The sequence below is a fragment of the Trichomycterus rosablanca genome, chromosome 11, assembly GCF_030014385.1.
Source record: "Trichomycterus rosablanca isolate fTriRos1 chromosome 11, fTriRos1.hap1, whole genome shotgun sequence".
Taxonomy (NCBI): Eukaryota; Metazoa; Chordata; class Actinopteri; order Siluriformes; family Trichomycteridae; genus Trichomycterus; species Trichomycterus rosablanca.
Window position 1 is genome coordinate 420,312 of NC_085998.1, and position 22,189 is coordinate 442,500.

The 22,189-nt window shown below is 43.3% G+C and overlaps 2 protein-coding genes across 3 annotated transcripts in view; one reads left to right on the top strand and one right to left on the bottom strand.

Annotated features, from left to right (window-relative positions):
* Positions 1 to 1,033: 1,033 nt before the first annotated feature.
* gabpb1 (GA binding protein transcription factor subunit beta 1) lies at positions 1,034 to 14,171 on the bottom strand. Its single transcript, XM_063004656.1, has 8 exons — positions 14,026 to 14,171; positions 7,139 to 7,246; positions 6,152 to 6,319; positions 5,522 to 5,716; positions 4,382 to 4,529; positions 2,586 to 2,765; positions 2,295 to 2,431; positions 1,034 to 1,535 (listed from the first exon to the last, which is right to left on the bottom strand). The coding sequence occupies exons 2-8, from the start codon at positions 7,244 to 7,246 to the stop codon at positions 1,386 to 1,388; spliced, it is 1,086 nt and encodes a 361-aa protein (XP_062860726.1). The 5' UTR covers positions 14,026 to 14,171; the 3' UTR covers positions 1,034 to 1,385.
* A 3,328-nt stretch (positions 14,172 to 17,499) lies between these two features.
* The window catches only part of usp8 (ubiquitin specific peptidase 8), a 31,142-nt gene continuing 26,452 nt past the window's right edge, over positions 17,500 to 22,189 (top strand). Inside the window, exons 1-5 of one of the 2 annotated variants that reach the window (XM_063004647.1) lie at positions 17,500 to 17,657; positions 18,331 to 18,526; positions 19,404 to 19,548; positions 20,144 to 20,229; positions 21,840 to 21,978. In XM_063004647.1, the coding sequence (XP_062860717.1) occupies positions 18,423 to 18,526; positions 19,404 to 19,548; positions 20,144 to 20,229; positions 21,840 to 21,978 (474 nt within the window). In that variant the 5' untranslated portion in view covers positions 17,500 to 17,657; positions 18,331 to 18,422. Of the gene's footprint in view, positions 17,658 to 18,234; positions 18,527 to 19,403; positions 19,549 to 20,143; positions 20,230 to 21,839; positions 21,979 to 22,189 lie in introns of those variants that run through there. The other variant, XM_063004648.1, reaches the window with a different exon arrangement.

The window sequence follows — 22,189 nt, forward strand, 5'->3', positions numbered from 1 at the left end:
CTCAAACACCTCACCTCAAACACCTCACCTCACCTCAAACACCTCACCTCACCTTAAACACCTCACCTCATCTCAAACACCTCACCTCAAACACCTCACCTCACCTCAAACACCTCACCTCACCTCAAACACCTCACCTCACCTCAAACACCTCACCTCACCTCACCTCAAACACCTTACCTCACCTCAAACACCTCACCTCATCTCAAACACCTCACCTCACCTCAAACACCTCACCTCATCACAAACACCTCATCTCAAACACCTCATCTCATCTCAAACACCTCACCTCACCTCAAACACCTCACCTCATCACAAACACCTCATCTCAAACACCTCGTCTCATCTCAAACACCTCACCTCACCTCAAACACCTCACCTCAAACACCTCACCTCAAACACCTCACCTCAAACACCTCACCTCATCTCAAACACCTCACCTCACCTCAAACACCTCACCTCAAACACCTCACCTCAAACACCACCTCATCAAACACCTCACCTCAAACACCTCACCTCACCTCAAACACCTCACCTCATCACAAACACCTCATCACAAACACCTCACCTAATCTCAAACACCTCACCTCAAACACCTCACCTCATCTCAAACACCTCTCCTCAAACACCTCTCCTCATCACAAACACCTCATCTCAAACACCTCACCTCATCACAAACACCTCATCTCAAACACCTCACCTCAAACACCTCACCTCACCTCAAACACCTCACCTCATCACAAACACCTCATCTCAAACACCTCACCTCAAACACCTCACCTCACCTCAAACACCTCACCTCATCTCAAACACCTCACCTCAAACACCTCACCTCATCTCAAACACCTTGTCTCATCTCAAATACCTCATCTTAAACACCTTATCTCATCTCAAACACCTCGTCTGATGCACTGTTCCCTATACTCATAATACCAAACTGTACAACCCCCCATACTAACCCACTCCAGAATAGAGATACACACTCCATCTGAAACAGAGCACTGTTATACACCTTATACTCATAACCCCACACTATATACCCCCCATAATGTATACCCCCTCAAAACTATATACCCCCAGTACTCTATGACCCTATAGTGTGTAACCTTGTACCCCGTACAGACCCCGGTGTATGGTGCAGCATGTTTATTATAAAGATTCTCCCAAACCACTGCAGTGTGTAGTGATACAGAATCAGGGTTCTAACACACACACACACACACACACACACACACACACACACACACACACACACACTCTCTCTCTCTCTCACACACACACACACACTCACACACACACACACATTCACACTGTTGTGAGAGTAACAGTCCATCTGAAAATATAAAAACACGAGTATGTAAAAGTCTCTGGGTGTGTGTGTGGTATCAGGTGGATTTCTGGACCCCCTGGCGTGTCATGGCCTCCAGTTTTTGGCGGTAAGCCTCGGCCTCCTGCTCCTTCTTCAGGAACTGCTGTCTGTACTTCTGAGCTTCTCTGTTCGCTTCCTCCAACTGCTTCAACAGCGCCACCTTCTCCTGAACAAACACCATGTAAACACCAAATAAACACCATGTAAACACCACACAAACACTGCAAGAACACCAAATAAACACCACGCAAACACTGCAAGAACACCAAATAAACACCACGCAAACACTGCAAGAACACCAAATAAACACCACACAAACACTGCAAGAACACCAAATAAACACCACACAAACACTGCAAGACCACCAAATAAACACCACACAAACACCAAACAAAAACACCACACAAACACTGCATGAACACCAAATAAACACCACACAAACACCAAATAAACACCACACAAACACCAAACAAAAACACCACACAAACACTGCATGAACACCAAATAAACACCACACAAACACCAAACAAAAACACCACACAAACACTGCATGAACACCAAACAAAAACACCACACAAACACTAAATAAACACCACACAAACACATCTTATACCATATAAAAACAGCATAAACACCACATTAACATCATATAGAAATTGCATACCACATAAACACCACAGACAAACCACATAAGCACACATACCAAACACCACAAAATCATAGAAACACCACAGTAACACACCTATACATACATCACAAACACCACAAAAACACACACATACATCTTGTGTGTGTGTGTGTGTGTGTGTGTGTGTGTGTGTGTGTGTGTGTGTGTGTGTGTGTGTGTGTGTGATGTGAGGGTCACATGATGTGAGGTAACATCTCCCTGGAACCAGATCAGGCTGTGAGGTGTGTGTGATGTTACCTTGGTTTGGTGTGTGGGCATGGCAGGGTTCTTCTCTGCCTCCTCTACTTCCTGTTCCTCTAACCTGACTCTCTTCAGCGACGGTTCATCACTCACCACCGTCTCCTCCACTACGTCTGTGGCTGGGACTGTTAATACTGAACACACACACACACACACACACACATTATACACACATCCGCACAAAACAGCGTCTGTGATTTTAAGCACTAGTGCTAAAACAGGAGGCCTGACCCACAGTGAGTGTTCTAATTCATCCCATAGGTGACCTGGACACACCCACTGTCTTACCTTGCTGCCCATCAGGCATGGTGAGTATTATGGGCTGGCTGATGGCTCCACCTCCCTGTAGGTTACCCAGCTGAATGCCATCCGTTACTATGGTAATGACCTGCTGACCTCCAGAGGTCATGACCTGCTGGATTGCCCCATCGACCGAGTCTGCCGCCACCACCTCCTCTGTAGCCATTACTGCACACACAGTGAAGAACAGTGGTTGTTCCGATACGTCTCTATTAGTCCCTCAGTGTAAATCTCTTGCCGCCGAAAACGCTTCAACTCTCCCCGACGCCCCGATTTACAGATAAACCCACACTGGTATAATCACACCTTTATACACATTACACATCAGTGAGGATGTGAGAGGAACTCTGTTGGTTGCTCCGTACTGATTCGTCCACCATGTTTGTAGTTTTCTGTGAGGAAAGTCGTGCCGCACTGAATGCTGGGATTGATCTTCAGCGCTGAGGAGGCGTCGGACGCTCCCTCGTCATTCGGTCAGATCATCACTCAGAATTAAGAACCTCAGTAGGAGCATTTTAAGGGAGCTGAGGATTTAGACACGCCCTCTTCTCTTCTCGGGAGTGTAGGATGATGGGAAATGTGTGTGTGTAGAGAGAGAGAGAGCTAGGGTTTTACACAGACCCGGTGTGTGTGTGTGTGTGTGTGTGTGTGTGTGTGTGTGTGTGTGTGTGTGTGTGTGTGTGTGTGTGTAGGTGATGATTCCTGGTTCCTCTGAAGTCAGGAGTGAAGTGCAGTAGTAACGTGGGGGGGGGGGGGGGGGGGGGGGGTATATGACACTAATGATAGCTTTGATAGCACAAAGAGCTTTTTCAGAGAATGGGGGGGGGGGGGGCAAATTGAGGTCAGGAGAACAAACACCAATTCATCCTAATAATCACACACACACACACACACACACTCACTCAGAGTTCAAACGTAAGCAGCAGGTTTCAGAACAAAGGTTGATTATTACACACACACACACACACACACACCCACACACACACACACACACACCCCCCACACACACCCTACCAATACATGTCTTCTGCTATCATCTGATGGGAATCTTTCACATCACTGCAGGGATTTTAGTTCCACTCATCATCACAGTTCATCAGCTCACAGCATCCACATTTACAAACACATTACAAGCCATTGACTGAAGCAGACTGGCAGTGGTCGGGCTTGAACCAGCAACCTTCTGATTGCCAGAGCAGTACCCTAACCTCCGAGCCACCACTGGGATCCGGTCAGGACAAATGCATAGCCTAGTCGTAGCCTAGTGGTTAAGGTACTGGGCTAGTAAGCAGAAGGTCGCTGGTTCAAACCCCACTACTGCCGGGATGCCACTGTTGGGCCCTTAAGCGAGGCCCTCGATTGCTTGGACTGTATATTGTAAAGCGCTTTGGATAAAAGCTGCTAAACACCGTAAATGTAGATGATCACACGTCGGCTTCAACTCACGGACAGGTGACCTCACATCCTGATCAAGACCTTCCTCCTGAAGAATAATGTGCAGATCTGATGCAGCAGAGCACTTCCACACGGTCATGCTACCACCAGCATGCTTCACTGTCGCTACCCCCGTTACTCTGAGGCTATTCTGACACTTCCTGGATGAGTCTATAAGTCACGCATCAATATAACCGCCGTTATATATAGTATTTAGTCTATTTAAGGATGACGACTCTCGCTGTGGTCCTGTGGAGTCCTAAAGCCTCGGAAAAGGCTTATAAATCCAGTCCAGACTGATAGCGTAAAACCCGGCCCTGTGTGTGTGTGTGTGTGTGTGTGTGTGTTACCTGTAGGTTTAGCAGTGTTAGCAGGTGAGATGATGCCGGTGAGGTTAACCACGCCCCCTGGACCGATGATGAACTGAGGTGACGCCGTGTGTATGGTCAGCATGTCCGGACTCTCGGGGTTTGTGTTGATCTGATTCTGCATGGCCACCTAGCAACCAAACAACAATCATCACATTATCACATAATCACCACAACACCACTATCACATCACCATGGTGACCTGGTAGGTATTTCTCCATAGGAATGTGTCTCCAAAGAACCAGAGTTCTTCTGGTGGAAAAGCGCCATCAATAGCACCGAGGTTCCCAGAATGGAACCGGTTCAAGAACCAGAGTTCTTCTGGTGGAAAAGCGCTGTCAATAGCACCAAGGTTCCCAGAATAGAACCGGTTTAAGAACCAGAGTTCTTCTGGTGTAGAAGCGCCCTCAATAGCACCAAAGTTCCCAGAATGAAACCGGTTCAGGAACTAGAGTTCTTTTGGTGGAAAAGCGCCATCAATAGCACCGAGGTTCCCAGAATGGAACCGGTTCAAGAACCAGAGTTCTTCTGGTGGAAAAGCGCAGCACTATTAATAGCACCAAGGTTCCCAGAATGGAACCAGTTCAAGAACCAGTTTTTTTGGTGGAAAAGTGCAGCGCTATCAATAGCACTGAGGTTCCCAGAATGGAACCGGTTCAGGAACCAGAGTTCTCTTGGTGGAAAAGCACCATCAATAGCACAGATGTTCCTAGAATGGAACCGGTTCAGGAACCAGAGTTCTCTTGGTGGAAAAGTGCATCAATAGCACCGAGGTTCTCAGAATGGAACCGGTTCAAGAACCAGAGTTCTCTTGGTGGAAAAGCGCCATGAGGGAATGTGATTAGTGGCTTGCTGTATTATCACAATGGGACTGAAACCAATCGTATTTACCCAGCATGAGCTTGGCGTGTGATACAGTGTGTGTGTACAGTGGGTGCGTGTGTGTACAGTGGGTGTGTGTGTGTGTGTGTGTGTGTGTACAGTGTGTGTGTACAGTGTGTGTGTACAGTGTGTGTGTGTGTGTGTACAGTGTGTGTGTACAGTGTGTGTGTACAGTGTGTGTGTGTGTGTACAGTGTGTGTGTACAGTGTGTGTGTGTGTGTGTGTGTGTGTGTGTCACACCTGCAGGACCTCGGACAGCTCCTCGTTGCCGTTGTCGAGGGCGATGTCCAGCGGCGTTTTACCGAACTTGCTCTGCGTGTGAACGTCGGCGCCGAACCTCAGCAGCAGCTCCACCACGTCGGCGTGGCCGTGTTCCACCGCCCAGTGCAGAGCGGTCATCTTCAACATGTCCTTAGCGTTCACATCCGCACCGTGCTACACACACACACACACACACACACACACACACACACACTCGGCCATGATGAAAGGGCAGGACGGGTTATGATCTGTAATTGGTCAATTGCTGCTCTCATATACACACGAACAATAAGATCAAAGCTGCTCTGACGTCCTGACACACACACACACACACACACACACACACACACCGAGATCAAACCTCACATCATCATCATCATCATCAATTATTCCCTTCCATACACACACACACACACACACACACACACACACCGCGGGTTCGTACGGAGAGTCTCCGTTATCCCCCGTCTCTGTGCAGCGCCATCCATCAGCCAGCAGAGGGCGTAACTCCTCCGGCGGAGGGGATTCCTCATAACTGCAGCAGTGACGCCCTCTGCTGGCTGACCGATGCCGCTGCACAGAGACCCTCGGCCAGGCCCCGCCCCTTACCTGCAGCAGCACCTCCACGATGGGGGCGTGTCCCTCCGAGGCGGCCATGTGCAGGGGCGTCCGGTCCACCTTGGTCCGGGCGTCTCGACTCACGCCGGCTCGCAGGAGCACCTCGGTGGTGGAGTAGTGACCGTACTGGGCCGAGAGGTGCAGCGGGGACGTTCCTAACTACACACACACACACACACACACACACTTCATTTAGTCATATCCGATTCCCTGATCGTATTTCACCTCTAATATTAGGGTGTGGACCTCCACCTCCACTCCCGACTAGGATACGCCCCCTTTGATAAGTGTGCAGGATCGACCGCTTCTTTTCACCTGCACCTGGGTTCATACAGAGATCCGTATCGTGCACGGATCTGTGCAGCGCCACAATCAGCCAGCAGAGGGCGTAACTGCAGCAGATAGATAGATAGATAGATAGATAGATAGATAGATACGCAGCCAATCGTGTGTCTGTGCAGGCGCCCGGGCCGACTGATAGCACAGCTGGAGATCTCAGCACTGGTGTGCTAGCGTGTTTTACTACAGTCTAATATACTCGCCAGACACAATAGGGCGTGTCTGAGGGAGGGAAGGCCGTAGCCGCAACTGTTGGGTCGAGGCACCGGCACAAGTGGAGGAAGCATGGTCCTCCAGACATGATGACGTTCCCCGTAAGGATCCACTACTGTGCGGTGAAAAGTGCTGGCTAATGAATCCAAATCTAGCCAATAACGATGGTTCAGACCCTGCAGAGGTCACCTGAGTACCCAGGGGAAACGAGCACATCCAAATTGGGTGGGTTACTCTCTGTAAGGAGTTTAGGATGTACTAGAACTGGTAACACCCTCCACCCAAAACAACCAAGACATGGCTTGTCCCCTCTAGAAGACCCCTTGGTGTGCACGTTTTTGATACCACACCATGGACCGGGTGCTTCTCTGTGCCCAGTATTACCAGGTGGGGTCAGACCAGGATGAAGTGGTTGGCATGATTTACCCAGTCTGTAGTGAACGGAGCCCCGTTAGCCATCAGGATCCGAACTTCATCGTCGAGACCGGATCGAGCCGCCTCCAGCAGCTTCTTCCCTAAATCCACCAGAGACATCTACAGCACACACACAGAGGAGAGAGGAACACTGGGTCAGGGTCATCCTACAACCATCGTCAACCACCACGGGAGGTCCTGTCCACACTCACAATGATCAAAACTGTACATCACTGAGGGTGTGAGAAGCTCGACTGTGACTGGACAGTGACAGTAGTTCCAGAACCTGTTCCGATGTGTGAAGAACCCAACTGTGTCTGAGAGAGGTTCTCGTCCTTCATTATTCCACCCACCAGTTCCTCGGGCAGCAAAACAGGTGAAGACTACCTCCACCAGGCTTTGCAGTATGCACATTATTGCATTACGCTTCATCTCTACTGATGTTGATCTCCACCCTGATTGAGGAGAGCCGTGACTAGCACACTCCGACACGTGTGCAGTACTGACTGCATTTTGAGTTCATATGTGGATCAGCTTTGTGTACGGAGAGCCACTCGACTCTGTGCAGTGCCATCGGTCAGCCAGCAGAGGTCGTAATTGCATCACTTATATGGAGTTTGAGATGTCAGCTCTGGTGTGGTAGCGTGTTTTACCGCTACACCACCCGAGCGCCCAACAGTATGCACAGTGTTGTTGGGTTTGAACGCTTCACCTCTGTCCCCACATTAAACCGTATTTGGAACAGTGTCACCCTTTTACGGATGGTCAGCGTAACGAGATGTCCACAGTCAAGTAAGCTTTAAATGGCGATGAGCTTATAGGCTGCGTGTGGTCCTCTCCACCAATGCCGATCCCCGGTCTGATTGAGGAGAACGAAGCTAACCCACGCCCCCTCCGACACGTGGGCAACAGCCGTACGCATCTCATCACCTACACTTTGACGAGTGCGGTGCAGCTCAGCGTTGTGTACGGAGAGACACATCCCGAGAGCACTCTTTTCTCATCTCTGTGCAGGCGCCATCAATCAGCCAGCAGAGGTCGTAATTGCACCAGTCATAAGAGAGAGACCCCATCCGGCTTAGTCCCGCCCATATCTGAACAACAACAACAAGGGCAGTTGTAGCCTTCGAGGTCGCTGGTTCCAACCTCACCACTGCCAGGTTGCCACTGTTGTGCCCTTAACCCTCGATCGCTCAGACTGTATACTGTAAGTCGCTTTGGATAAATGCTAAATTCTGCTAAATGCTGAAAATGTAAATGTAACTGTAAAACAACAGGCCAATCGTTGTTCATGTGGCTGCTCAGCCCAGCCGGTAGGCAGAGCGAGTGTTTTTACTGCTGCGCCACCTGAGCGGCCTGAACAGTGCTGTTTAATCTGTAGGGCAGTTTCCTCGGGGGCTCTGGCTCGGTGTTGGGGAACTATTTGGGGTGGTACCCTTGATTTTTAGCATGTATGCTGCTTGTATTATGAAAGAGGGTGCAGCTGGTACAGGAAATGCTGCAAGTGGGGTTTGTTTGGGGTGATTTTTGGAGGGTTATACTTGAAGGAGGGGGGTTGTATCTGAAGTTTGGGGGTGTAAATGATGGGTGGCAGAAGGTGTAGAATGGTAGTGATGATATGTAATGAACTTATTTCATCCTTATTAATAAAGAAACTATAATTGTGAAGATTGAACTCTATAAAATGAACACTGAGTGCGAGTCCAGATGTTCTCTTCCCACATCCAACACCACTGAACGGGTATCCAATCATGTAAATGCTTTCCAAGAACATTAAGAAAGTGTTATGAATACTGATGGTCAGGGTTTTGGGAATAGGATTAGGGTTGCCGCGACTGGTCGTCCTAGTCGACATCAATGTCGCTGCATGCAACGATGTTTATAAATGCTCCTTTTTAATTTCTACATCGTCTCCGTTCATATAAGCGTTCATATGATTCCCTCAGCACTACTCGCTGTGTGCAGGACCTCAGTCGTATCTGCTCCGGTCACCGGTCGGCATCATTAAGCTCCGTCTTAAAAAACACCGTCTGCAGCCGTCAGAGGACGATTGTAGAGCTTTCAAATAAAAGATCATAGTTCTCCACGACCCAAATCATCCAAAGTTTGGTGCTACTTAAACCTGGTACAGAACTAAAAGCTGGTTTGTTCACTGTGTAAAGCTTTGATGGAACCACAGCAGCACCGGCGCCGTGCTGCACGTCTATATTGTTTCATTACGCTTCTTAATCCTGGAGATCTTGGAATAGCGCATTTCTTAGCGAGTTCAGTCAGACCGCCGCCCACTTTACTGCGTCGGGCTCGGAGCACAAAAAGCTTCTCGTGTGAATGCGCCGGTGACAGCGTAACACTCAGCACCGTGTTTACATGGTTTAGAATGTGCAGTAAGTGTTGAGTGAATGTGGAGGTTAGGATCGGGGATCGTTCTGTCGTTACCGTACGCTGGACTTAATGAGACGCGGCTACATCTAACTATTTGATCTCTGCTATAAGGTGAAGCACGTTGCTGTGTGTACAGAACAGCATGAACACGAGCTGCACTCTGTTTAATATGGAGCACCTGAGAATGTGATCATATGAACATAAACCCTGTTTACATTTAGTTCTGGGTTAGATTATTATCACCTACAGTTTAGTGTTAGAATAAAAGAAGATGAAATCAGATCCTGAATGACATTTTTGGAGGAAAATTAATCGTTTAGATAAATCGACTAATAGAAAAATAGTCGTTACTGGCAGCCCTAAATACGATGTCCAACAATCACCTAGTCAAGTAAAATCATAGATGACAAGTTTAAGTTTAGGGTGTAAAATAACCCTTTTCAGATTTCATATATTATTACTTAGAAATATTAAAGGTTAAATGAATATAAATAAAGAACACTAATACTCATTAGAACCCTTGTTTTTAGAAAACGCTTTACGTTTGTGTACTATATGTTTATGTGTCATTAAGGTAAGTACAGTACACACATTAGTTAATGTTTGGCCATCCTCCAACTTTAAAGCAAAAAATAAATATAAATAAATACAACTTTTTTGGTGCACCGCTGTCACTTTAATAATCCTAAAAAAGTCTTCAGACTTAATTCATGTGTTCTTTTTATTATTTTTATGAAGGATGGGTCACTATAACTGGACACCCTGTAAACTGTAGATACAGAAGATCACCAGACTCCTGTCCATCATTTACATTTTCAGCATTTAGCAGACGCTCTTATCCAGAGCGACTTATGCCAAGTTCACACTACACGACTTTCCCAGTCATCAGGTCGCTGTACAGTTCACACTACACGACTGAATCTTTTGCACTCGGGAGTCTTTCAGTCAGTGTATATTTCACACTACACGACTGATCGGCGATCGGGGGTTTCACACTACACGATCCATCACCAACTGAAATCGCAGGTGAACTTCTCTACGTTTAGTCACGAGAACAAACACGAGAAGTGACCAATGGTTTAATGATACCACGTCCAAAAATGCACGTCAACAAGTAGCGAGTGATCAAAGTTTGTGAGCTGATGTGCAGCGTAAAATCAAAGAGGAAAATAAATGAATCTGAGTGGATTTGGCAACACAAACAGTATAGATGGTTCTGTAGTAAGTTGGAGGTTAATTAATAATTTTGTAATGCAGCGTGGGTGTTATGTTTTGTAGAGGATCAAATCAGAAATACTGTAAAACGTGTGTGTGCCGGTGTATCCTGATATAAACTATATCCTCTCCTGCATTTCCCCTCACGCTGTATCCTGCGTTCTCATTGGCTGTTCGACATGTCACTCATTTCCAGTCGTACATCTGAGATCAGATATCTGGCTTGCTAGAAAACTCGATCCAGTCGCCGAGCGGTCGGCGAGCCGGTCGGGTCGAGTTGTTGGATAGTTCACACTTAGCGACTGAGTGCCGAGTTTTGATCGCCGAGCGAACGCTGAGTTGCTCCCGACCCGGAAAATCAATCGCCGACCAGTCGCCGAGCGAAATCTGGCCAAAAATCGTGTAGTGTGAACTAGGCATTACAGAAGTGCTTCTATAGTGAACATTTTATTTCTCAAGTTTAGGTAAACAACAGTCGAAGAACATAAATCTGCTAAAACCTGTTAGAACCAAAGTGTTTTTTTGTTTTTTTTGTTTTTTGGAAATGGAAAAGGATGGAACAAGATGTTAGTAAATAAGTACAAGTCAGCTTAAGTGCTTAGTAAAGAGGTGGGTTTTTAATCGCTTTTTAAAGACAGCAAGAGACTCAGATGTTCGGACAGAACATGGGCGCTAAAACAGAGAAGAGCCTTGATGCTTGTCTTCCTTTAGTCCTGGATGGAGGCTCAAGTCGAGCGAGACTGGTGGCTCGGAGGTTGCGTGGACAATCTTCATCCTCTAGACCACACTGTTGCCCTACAGAGAAGCTCCTTCAGTAATGGACTCATTCCTACCATCACCGATCAGACGACATGTACAGCGTGGTGGGTGTTATCTACACATACAGCCATACAGTCAACGTCACAAATACTGGCACCCCTGTAAAACATTCCTTATGCTTATCAAATAACTCCTCTGTATTAGTCTAAAAACAGGGGTGTTCCAAAATTATTGGTACCCCTTCATTTAGTACTACTTACAGCATCACTTTGCTAAGAAAGAAGCTCAAAATCTTCACCCATAATGGGAAATGGGTCTGAAAACATTCCTCAGTACTGAATCTATCCAGATCCTTTAGATTCAGAGGTCCATGCTTGTGGATTATCTTCTCCAGCACTTCTCACAAGGTTTCTATCAGGTTGAGGTCAGAAACCTTTCATTCTGTAGTCAACGAACCATTTGGTGTTGATTTTGAGGTGTGCTTTGAATCCCCGTCCTGCTAAATGATCCATACAGGACCAAGTTTATGCCTCCTGGCTGAGACTTTCACAATCCGGACTCTGAGCCTTTGGAGGATAAACAACTTATGCCTGGTTCACACTACACGACATTTGCCCTGATTTTCACTCGGCGACGGGTCGGAGCTAGATGTGGCGGCTCGGGAGCGACTCGGCGTTCGCTCAGGGATCGGAACTCGGCTCTCAATCGCTAAGTGTGAACTACTCAACAACTCCATCCGAGTGGCTCGCTGAGCGTTCAGCAAGAGATCTCACCGCTCACCGAAGCCAGATTTCTAGCTTGTCAGATATCTAAATCCGAGTCGCCCGACTGGCAATGAGTGCTGTGTCCAACAGCCAATGAGAACGTAAGATACGGTGCGAGGGGAAACGCAGGGGAGAAACGTAAACACGTGGTACAGGGGCGTAATATAGTTTATATCAGAATACATCAGCGCACACACACACGTTTTACAGTATTTCTGACCTGATCGTTCTCTACAAAACACCCACGCTGCATTGCAAACAATATTAATTAACCTCCAACTCACTATAGAACAATCCAAGCTGCTCGTGTTGCCAAATCCACTCAGATTCATTTATTTTTTCTCCTTGATTTCTCACAAACTTTGATCGCTCGTGTTTGTTTTAATGAAGAAACGTAGTTTGGGAGACCCCCCCCCCCCCACCATCACCCACCAGTCGTGTAGTGTGGCATAAATAACATTACGGATCCCACAGTGGAGATGAGGTTCTTCTCTTTAAGGCTTTATAAAATGCTTTATTTTGGGCTCATCCGACCACAGAATTCACAAACAGACAAAGTTGGCAGCTGGAATTGTCGGTCTTTGATAGCAAAGACTTTCTTCTAGCTATGATGCCCCAACAAACTTCAGGTTATGTAGGTGGTGGGTCATCTGATTGTAGTCCAGGTGTTCTGACACCAAAACCTAAATAATCTCCCATCTTTCTCCAGTTGCTCTGAACGTCATTACTGGTCTGATATTGGGAAAGGACATTTTTAACTGTTGGCTGTTTTCCTGGAGCTAATGTCATGATTTGTGTAGCTCTACATCCTTCTACTGTACATCGTCTCATCTTCCAGGGGTGCGAATAATTCTGAAGGGGCTCTAAATCACCCCATTAAACACACACATTTACATTTACTGCATTTAGCCAGACACTTCTATCCAAAGTGACTCACAGTACTGTGCCAGTATACTGTATAAGCAATTGAGCATTAAGGGCCTTGCTCAAGGGCCCAACTGTGCCAACCTGGCAGTGGTGGGGCTTAAACCAGCAACCTTCTGATTACTAGTCCAGTACATTAACCTTTAGGCTACAGCTGCCCTAGTTGTAGAACACACACATTTATTAACACGCAATGTTTATGTATACTTCAATAAACGTAACTTTCTGGTGTGATGTGTATATAATAATTATTAATAAAACACATGTTATAAATACGGCGCTGTGCGGAACACTGTTACTGGGGTCAGTTAGCTCGAAGCTGCGTTACAATCTTAACAAAGTTAAATGTTTTCTCTGTAATGTTAAGTTTTATATAAACAATAAAAACATATGCACGTTTGATTCGGGGGAAAATAACGTCATTTTAACAGAATAAAAAAATACATCTACACAGATATTAGAGAACTAAAACTGTTATTAGCCTAATGCTAACAGATGATAAGCTAATGCTAAAGCTAACTCCGGGCCTCCATGTTGAGTTCCCGGCGGGACGGTGTGAATCAGTGCAGCAGCGCTAATGTTAATTATTACAATAATAAAATAAAACCATTAAATTTATTAATAATCAGAACATGAACAATAATCTGCTGAACGAGGAGAAGTTAGAGTAAAGAAGCGGAAACGGATAGAAAGTTTCAGAGTTTCCGGGGGAAGTGGAAACATTTTTACTACCAAACACGCACACAGCAACTTCCACATCCGGTGCGGCGCGAGCGCAAATAAACAACATCCACACACAAAACAGCATAAAGTTAAAATAAAGTAAAATAAACGATTATAGAGATCCGATCTCACCTGCGTGTCCGATATCTGTCTGATTAATCCAATTATCAGATCTCACAAAGAGCGAACACACCCTCACACCGGGACTAGTTTATCTAACGCAGAGACAAAACAACAGCGCGGAGGGATACACACACTGTCTGTCTGTTACTCCACATTTTACTCACTTTATTAGCTCAGTTTTACACTTTTACTGCGCTCTGATTACATTTCTGCCTAAAATATAAACATGTTAAATCTAAAACATCAAACAAATATTTTATTAATCCAATAATTACCACAGTAAATCTAAAAAGTTGAGAAGTGCGGAGTAATACATTGCCTGTAAATGTAGTTCAGTGTGTTCAGCGTGCAGTTCAATGTTTTATTTATTATATAATAATATTTTTATCATAAATATGTTGAATTAAGGTTTACACACACTTGTAAAGGACATACATTTTATAACAAGGTTTTATTTTTTATAACATTGCAGAAAATTATACTATAATACTATAAAATTCCATTGTATTCTATATTATTATGATATTTTACTATATTATAGAATAAAATGATGTTATTCTATTATTCTATTCTATTTGTCATGACTTCATGACTTCATTAAACACAGTGCCAAACATTGGATAGGGTGGTGTAAAGCACACTACCACTGGACTCTAGAGCCGTGGAAACGTGTTTTGTGGAGTAATGAATCACGCTTTTAATTCAACAAGGCTCTTACTGTTCAACTGCTTGGATTGAACATCCACCACTTCGTTCAAGAGACAAAACAGACTGATAATAAATAAATAAATTATAATATATAATAAAAACCAGTATATATTTACAGATATTTGAAATGCTTGTTTGTCCAAAAAAAAAAGCAGTTTTCAAGCTTCTGGCACAACTATGGTTCAACTAAATTCGAATCATACATTTTTTGGCATGGCTTTGATTTTTTAGTAGCGTCCACATATTCTTAAATGCGACTGTGAGTTGAAGTGCTAATCCAAAAAACAAATTTCAACCTGATTAGGGTAAAGAAACAGGTTATAAAATAACTTATACAGTACAATGAAGTGCATAACATGAGCACAAAAACTGTGTGACAGGAGCTTCATTACCTTACTTCACCAAGTGTGTAAAGCACACTGCCACTGGACTCTAGAGCAATGGAAACGTGTTGTGTAGAGTAATGAATCACACTTCTAATTATTCAACAAGGCTCTTACTGTTTAACTGCTTGAATTGAACACGTCACAAATGTAAATTAGGTAAATATAAACGTTTGTATATCCACATACTACAGTGTATATGATTTAATGGGGCGGCTCGGTGGGTAGCACTGTCACCTCACAGCAAGAACGGGTCCTTTCTGTGTGGAGTTGTGCATGTTCTCCCCGTGTCTGTGTGGGTTTCCTCCGGGTGCTCCGGTTTCCTCCCACAGTACAGAGGCGTGTAAGTGAGGTGAACTGGAGACACTGAATAGTTCATGACTGTGTTTGATATTAAACCTGAACTGATGAATCTTGTGTGAGCAGTAACGACCCGTCCTGTCATGATGGAACCAGAGTGTAAAACATCACGTTATAATCATCATAAACACATTATCAAACACAGTGCCAAGAATTGGATGGAGTGGTGTAAAGCACACTGCCACTGGACTCTGGAATAGTTGAAATGTGCTATGTGGAGTAATGAATCACACTTCTAAATATTCAACAAGGCTCTTACTGTTCAACTGCTTAGATTGAACATGTCACAAGTGTAAATGAGGTAAATGTAAATGTTTGTATATCTACATACCACAGCGTATATGATTTAATATGCAGTGTACATCAGTACATGACTGATTCATTACTTTATTGATTTCTGAAGGAAAATTGCAGAGTTACAGCAGCAAATTTGTAAATCAATTACACTGGTACCTTTAGTTTAATAATATAAGATGTTAAGTTTCGAGGTATTTTCTCCCATAAGGATGTTTGTGAAACCTGTTAATGCGTCCATGGTCCCGTGGAGCTGCAGATATTTTAGTCTCATGTCAAATAATGAGGTTGTTTTTGACACTTAAACACTGAAAATAACACAAATATAATATAAACACACTGAAATACAATTACTAACAGTTACACAGCAATAAAAATACAATAAAAGCTGCACTTTAGTTTTACTTCTTTATTGTTTCCTGATGCTTCTTAATGGTGGAGATGCTCGATGTTGGAATACCGTATTCCCTTCAGCACCGGCGCATTCACATGAGAAGTGACAGAATAGCTTTAGCGCTGGAAGTGTGACGGCGGTGCACAAAACTTAGCGTGACTTATTGTAGTAAAACAGCGAGTGAGGAATGTGATTAGTGGAGGAACTTATGAGCAGTAATAATGAAGAGAAGTTTAGTGCTCCTGTCTCCTTCTTTTACTACATTAAACCACGTTAAGCTTTATTTTCAACCAGAAGCGTTTTAGACTCTGGGAGAAGCTGATTCTGATTCTCACCATTTCTCAGAAGCTGGAGCTGTAACACAAGTTTAAAAGTGAAACAGGGAGGAGAATCCAGATAAACACAGATACACGTGGAGCTGTAACCCTGGATCTGCACCTTATTCCACACTGATGCAGATTCAGATCAGATTCACACGCTGGTGAGGGTTTACTGATCAAGACGAGCGCTGAACAAAGCGAAAAATGTAAAAAAAAATTTAAATACAAACTGAACACGTTGAGTTTAGGGGAGCAAATTTGTCAACGAAGGGTGTTGAGTTCCAAAGATTTTGAGTTTAGGAGACCGAGAGTGGGAGCCTTAAAGACTCGGACCAACCGCCATATTTACAGCTTCTTTCCCCCATGCCATCAGCATACTAAACAAGGACTACTCTCACATCCCGCCGTTTTAACTGATGCACGTGAGTTTTCACACATGCCTCCCACATTTCCCTTGCAGTGAATACACGTACGCACCTTATTTACTGTCAATAATCTTTATTGCACAATCTTCTTTAAATTACTTAAAGTCTGTCAGTGGACGGACTGCACACATTCATTGTACTGTACATTTGATGCTGTTTCATGTTGCTGCTAAATTATTCTTATTCCATGTTTATATATAATATACAATTTCTATTTTATACCTAGGTCTGTCAGTGTACTGTCAGTGTACCATACTTTACATCTCCATTGCACAGAGCCTGTTGCTGTTCATGTCACTGCCACATTTAAAAAAAAATGTATTCTATGCTTATATATAGTATTCCTTTTGTATTATTTCTATTTTATTATTTTATGTATGTTGTTGACACCTGCACCAAAGATTCTGAGATTCTGTAGTACCATGTGCAAGGTTTATTGTCTTTCTTGTGTACTATAGGCTCTGCGTCCTCCTCTTGCACCAGTGAGTATTGTAATACTGATATAAAACACTTGTAGAATGTTCATTAATATAACTATAATCTGTTAAACCAGGTTAATCCCAGTAATTTTGGTTATTACAGCAGCTTTGACTTCACCAAATCCAGTGGAATAAAGCTTGGTGGAGTTCAACCTCAGAACGGGTGGAGTGTGAGTGAGAGTGACATCATGGCTGATCACAAGACAGTGGGCGGGGCTTGTCGGAATGCAGGTGGGATAAGCAGAAGTTCCGGGAATCAGCTGTAGAAGTTATTAAAGGTAAGACTGTAAACACGAGCCTGATCAAACTCTCATTATTTACATTATTACTGATTTAATCATCTGTATGTATCTTGTTTATCGCTTCTCTGAGTAGATATAAACATCATTCCCATCAGTGCGAGTGTTTAGAGTGAGTGCTGAACAGATTAGCGTGCTAATGTGCTAATGCTAATGTTTACAGTGAAGTGTTTACACAGCTAATCAGTCCTTTATTTACTTTATTATAAATATCTATAAATCATTAACTTACTAAGGGATGTATATATTTTTACAGATTTATATACTTTTAATGTATGTGCGTGTACACTTCATAGCTATAGATTGATATAATTTATTTATAGTTATAATAAATCAGCACCTGTAATTATTAATAATGTTCAGAAATCCAACACGAATTTGTGATGAATAATTATAGATCTGTAGATAATGTTACACAATCCATCTCTCTCTCAAGGTTAATTTCATGTGTCCTTGATTGAGCTGCTTTATTAGGTCGTAGTTGTGAATTGGAAACGTCCAGGAGCAACAACAGCTCATCAGTGAATCCACACAATGCATGAAATCAACAACACTTTCATCTGTGTAGTGTAGCTTTCTGAGAGCAGAATCAGGGGTTCTATGTGAGTTCTAGGTTCTGTATTTAAACTTGAGTAACGCTGTGTTGTTCCAGATATCCCTCCACCCGCCGGTGAGAATGTGAGGATCATCACCGTCGTTGGAATCGTTTTGGCCGTGAGCTGGGATCAGAACCCGAGTGTGAAGATGCCTGCGGTATCTACAGGAGTGAAGGAGCTCTACCTCTCCACCTCGCTGGGGGATCTGAACAAGAAGGCCGAGATCAAACCCGATAAAGTCAGCACCCGGATGTAAGCCACACCTCCTGTCCTTAGGTCTACAGCTTTAGGAACCGTAGCTGTGGGAATTCTCACTTGAATGGTTCGAGTCTTGGTGGTGCTACCGGCCCGGCCGGGCGCTCGACGGACGTGTGTGGCGTGTCTGAGGGAGGAAAGCCTGGATAGGCAGTCACTAATATGAGTGGTGGAGGAATACGAAGAGTGTAGCGTGGTCCTCTGTATGCGCTCGGGCTCTTTGTAAGAATGCGCCAGTGTCTGATGTCGGCATCACTCGAGGCATCTATAGATCCACCTTAAATTCTCTACACACGGCGGTATCCGTACGTCAACAATGTCCAGGAGTGCCACCAACTCCTCTGGACTCTGATGAGTCCATGTTTGAGATGTTTATGGAAGTAATGGATCTATGACCTTGCTCAGGGGCCCGACAGTGGTGGCGCTTGAATCAATTTCCTCCCAATCTGGTCGTATCCAATTCCCCGACGGTATTTCACCTCTACTGCTGCAGACCTCCAGGAGGGTCGTGACTAACACACGACCCCTCCGACACGTGTGCAGTACCGACGCTTCTTTTCACCTGCACCGGGTGGGTTCATTTAGAGATCCGTATCGTGCACGGAGAGTCACGCACTGATCTCCGTTATCCCCCGTCTGTGTGTAGTGCAGCACCATCAATCAGCCAGCAGAGGGCGTGACTACAGCAGTTATAAGGAATCTCAACAGCATAATTATTGTCTGTGTAGGTGCCCGGCTGGCTGGTCTAGTAGCATAACCGCTGAGCTACCACTGTCACACTGAGGGTTAGGGTTTTAATGTGTGTGTGTGTGTGTGTGTGTGTGTGTGTGTGTGTGTGTGTGTGTGTGTGTGTGTGTGTGTGTGTGTGTGTTAGCTACATCCAGAGCGCGTGTAAGATCTTCAAGGCGGCGGAGGAGTGCCGTTTGGATCGCGACGAGGAGAAGGCGTACGTCCTCTACATGAAGTACCTGACCGTCTACGACCTCATCAAGAAGAGACCCGACTTCAAACAGCAGCAGGTCCGACGTCCACCCACACCCGGCGCGGTCACCTTAAAGTTTCTACAGGAACACTGTACCATGATCGGGGGAGATTAGTGGGAAGAGCTTAGAGTAAATAATGCTGAAATAGGTCAGTGCTAAGGCTCTAGGACTCCACTGGAACACAACGAGAGCTGTCACCTCATATCTGAACAGTATCAGATCTGCTCAACCTGCTTAAAACATTTCAGGGGTGAATCGACAACTGTTCCAGAACGTTCTAATGACATACAAAAAAGAGTTGGGGGTTCATGTGAGGATAGCAGGCCCAACAATTCATGTGTCATAAAAACATCTGGATGCTCCTCCAGATGTTTAGAAAGATCGGTCATTTTAAACAGCAAGGGTTTCATTATGTTGTAAAGCATCAGGCAGCTGTGAAACGTGGTGGTGGTAGTTTGATTGTATGTAAGGTATGCTGAGGTGTCACTAAAGAAGACTGGATCGGAGCTGAGATGTAGATCTAGATTACAGGTGCTGGAAGCAGGTGTAGTGCACGGGGGGGGGAGGGGGGGTTAGGAGACTGGCGCTGGTCTCAGTGTGTCCTGGTGTAACCTGCGTGTGGTCTCTGCAGGAGTTCTTCATGTCCATGCTGGGACCGTCCTCCATCAGGAAAGCCATCGAGGAGGCGGAGAAGCTCTCCAGCAGTCTGAAGCTCAGGTACCTCACTCACCTGGTCCTCATCAGGAGGGGGCGTGGTCTCAGCTAAACCACCACTGACAGTCCTCACATATCTAATGATCACATGATCTCATCACACACTGTGGGTGCTCGGGTGGTACAGCGGTGTGTTACACTAACCCACCACCGCTGAGGTCTGGGTTCTAATCTCAGTGCTGTTATTAGCTCTGTTTTTGGGGGACCACCACAACCCTGACCAGGATATTTACACCTCCATAATTATATTAGCACTCCTGATGATGATGAAGTAAAAAGAGTTAAGAGAAATTCAGCTCTTGGTAAATAAATACATAATAAAACCTTAAATTTATTCTGAGTAAAAATAATAACAACAATGAAATAATAACAGTAATATTAATAAAATAATCACTACCAAAATAATAATAAATATAATAATATAGGAATATTAAAAGTCAAAATTATAAGGAGGATGTAGATAGTAAAATAATGATAATTACAATAATAATAAATAACAATGATAATAATAATAATAAATGTAATAAATATAATAATAATAAATATAATAATAATAATAAAAATGTAAGAAATATAATAATGATAATAATAATACAAATAATAATAACAAATGTAATAAATACAATAATAATAATAATAATTGTAATAAATATAATAATAATAATAATAATTAATGTAATAATAATAATAATAATAAAACACGTAATAATAATAATATTAGTAAATATAATAATAATAATAATGAATGTAATAATAATAATATAATAATAATAAATGTAATAATAATAATTGTAATAATAATGACAATATGATAATAATAATAAATGTGATAATAATAATAAATGTAATAATAATAATAATAATAATAATAAATGTAATAATAATAATAATAATTGTAATAATAATAACAATAATGATAATAATAATAAATATAATAATAATAATAATAATATAATAATAATAATAATAAATGTAATAATAATAATAAATGTAATGATAATTGTAATAATAATAACAATAATGATAATAATAATAAATATAATAATAATAATAATATAATAATAATAATAATAAATGTAATAATAATAATAAATGTAATGATAATTGTAATAATAATAACAATAATGATAATAATAATAAATGTAATAATAATAATAATAATTGTAATAATAATAACAATAATGATAATAATAATAAATATAATAATAATAATAATAATATAATAATAATAATAATAAATGTAATAATAATAATAAATGTAATGATAAATGTAATAATAATAACAATAATGATAATAATAATAAATATAATAATAATAATAATAAATGTAATAATACTAATGATAATAACAACAACAATAATAATCATGATCATTCACCTCATCCTAGTCCTGATGTGGGTGAAAGCTCAGGTGTAGGTGTAGCAGTGTGGTGTAGCAGTGTAGGTGATGTTACATCCAGGAACACAGGAACATGATTAGGAAGGAGGGTTTGCACCACAGGGTGCACCTGCTCCTCTACACATGCCTGCTGTTTGTAATGAAGCTGTGAGGTGTGGTGTAGGGGGATCACCAGACCCTCCTCTCACCTCTCTCTCCTCTCTGTGGTGTACAGGTATGAGGAGGTGGAGGTGAGGAAGAAGCTGGAGGAGCAGGAGAAGAGGGAGGAGCAGGAGAAACGAGAGCGGAGGCTGAAGAAGGAGGAGGAACGAGCTTCACCCAGAGCTGCAGAGAACAGGAGAGACAGTACCAAGGTACGAGGGTCAGAGTTCACCTGCCACACATCCAGCTGTTAATCATTCACTCTCACCACTGCAGGAAACGCTGCCTTATGATTGGCTGGAGGGGTGTTACTGATTTATATACGTGTGTAAATCAGAGCTCCTGACTGAGGAGTGAAAAAGTATTCACACCCCTCTGAATCTTTATTTCACTGATAAACTGATCAGCTTCACTGTAGAGTGT

What these genes read in the sequence shown, in the direction of transcription:
- gabpb1 (XM_063004656.1), bottom strand. Translation starts at nt 7,246, where the DNA reads ATGTCTCTGGTGGATTTAGGGAAGAAGCTGCTGGAGGCGGCTCGATCC. An exon ending in CTCCGTTCACTACAGACTGG is followed by an intron (nt 6,320 to 7,138) that starts GTAAATCATGCC and finishes GTGTGTGTGTAG; the next exon opens with TTAGGAACGTCCCCGCTGCA. An exon ending in CATGCCTGATGGGCAGCAAG is followed by an intron (nt 2,432 to 2,585) that starts GTAAGACAGTGG and finishes GTGTGTGTTCAG; the next exon opens with TATTAACAGTCCCAGCCACA.